This window comes from Eleutherodactylus coqui, chromosome 7 (genome assembly GCF_035609145.1).
Source record: "Eleutherodactylus coqui strain aEleCoq1 chromosome 7, aEleCoq1.hap1, whole genome shotgun sequence".
Lineage (NCBI taxonomy): Eukaryota > Metazoa > Chordata > Amphibia > Anura > Eleutherodactylidae > Eleutherodactylus > Eleutherodactylus coqui.
Window position 1 is genome coordinate 208579464 of NC_089843.1, and position 1721 is coordinate 208581184.

Below are 1721 nucleotides of genomic sequence, written 5' to 3' on the forward strand. Positions count from 1 at the left end.
GCAAAACCACAACAGGAAATGTACAACAAGAGGCCAGTAGTAAGATACAAAGTTCACAAACAATGTTTGCTGTGGAACGAGCCCCATCCTAAACCCCGAGGCCCTCAGTCAATAGTTCTGTTTCAGATGGCCTTGGGCGAGCCTCGTCCAGAATAAGATTAACCCCTCGTGTCTTAGCAGCCTTTCACAGCATTGCAGTGAACTTGTCAAAAGAGATCATTTTCATCCCAAATGTCATTTTGATATACATTTCCATTCTCCGCAGTTTCCACAGCTTGGTAAAGAGGATGGATTCTGGGCATTATGCTGTTCTGGAAGCCAGATGGGTCGTTCCCGTTGCCACTTGGAGCTGCATACATGCCGGTCATATCTGTTAAGTAGCCACTTGGAATAAGCGAAGCAATTATAGGAGGGCCTAATTTAACTCCAGGCACAATGCTTCCCATGGCCATAAGTATTGGATGGTAATGGTTGCAAGGTGCGGGTATGTTATACATGGATGAGGAGTCCAAGTAGGCTGCAGCAGAAGGCATATGATTAAAACACAGTCTATTGAGGTCATACCTTGGCAGTGCTTGTACCTGGGAACTGCTTGGTCCAGGCTGCTGCAGCACCAGTCCATAGGGGCCATTTGACTTTTGTAAAAAAGTGCCAGATGATGAGTTTGCATCGGAAGCCGTAGAAGTCACAGGCAAAGAATAGCTGTCCTTTGTCTGGGAGGCAGGTAGCTTCTGCTTCGGTTTAAACTTGTAGTTTGGATACTTAGAATGAAGTTCAGCTTTCAGCCTTTTGGCTTCATCTTGGAAAGGTTTCTTTTCTGCGTCACTAAGATGCCTCCACTCCAGTCCCAACAGCTTACTGATGTCACAGACGCTCAGCCTGGGGACAATCGCAGCCAGCCTCCCCCTCCTATGCATGTACCAGATCATATAAGCGTTCATGGGCCTCTTAACGATCTGAGCCTTGTCTTCATCCACAGTTGCAGTATTGTCTTCAATCACTGAAGCTCCATCTCCCACAGCTTGGGATTTCAGAGGACTTTTGAGGTTGATGCCCATCATCTTAGACATTGAACAGCTTTCCAAGTCAATTGTAGCCCAGAGCCGCCTCTGTCCAACCTCTACAACAGCTCCAACTATTGCACACATGCTTCCTTCAGACTAATTTATAATCAGTTGCATGCTAATCACTTTAAATCAGCCAATAAAAACATGGCCCCACCCACACATGGTTAACCCTTCCAGAATTATATAATTAGGCTACATCCACACTGGCCAGAATCGCGCGCCGTGAGATGCACAAAGAATAGGAACTTCATTCTTTTGAATCAAGTTATTCACATTAGCGATTCTGATGTACGTGAAACACGCGATTGCTATTTCACTTAAGTTATATGAGGCGGTTTTGCCTAAAGGCTCATTTACACGACCGTATGCATAAAACACTGCATGGGTCCTGCAGTGTTTGACCGGTCTGCATGAAAGCTGATGAGCCGGCAGGGAACCGGCTACCACGGCGTATGGCCGATATACGGCATCTCTCTCTGCAGGGGGAGGAGGCTGGAAGAGCCAGGAGCAGTGCTATGAGCTCCTGCCCCCTCTCCACCAATTCTCCACCCCCTCTCCGCCCCTCTGCACTATTTGCAATGAGGGGAGGTGGGATGGGGGAGAGCTACCCCCCCCCCCCCCCCCGAGCTTAGCCCCACCACCGTCCTACCTCCT

General features: G+C 48.3%; 1 protein-coding gene across 1 annotated transcript; it reads right to left on the minus strand.

The window, feature by feature from the left end:
* Positions 1-206: 206 nt before the first annotated feature.
* Positions 207-1148, minus strand: LOC136573590 (transcription factor Sox-3-like). The gene has a single exon (XM_066574861.1). It carries the CDS (start codon positions 1146-1148, stop codon positions 207-209), a length of 942 nt encoding a protein of 313 aa, XP_066430958.1.
* Positions 1149-1721: the final 573 nt, after the last annotated feature.

Bases quoted from the DNA above. Each gene is read 5' to 3' on its own strand.
- LOC136573590 (XM_066574861.1), bottom strand. From the start codon at position 1,148: ATGTGTGCAATAGTTGGAGCTGTTGTAGAGGTTGGACAGAGGCGGCTC.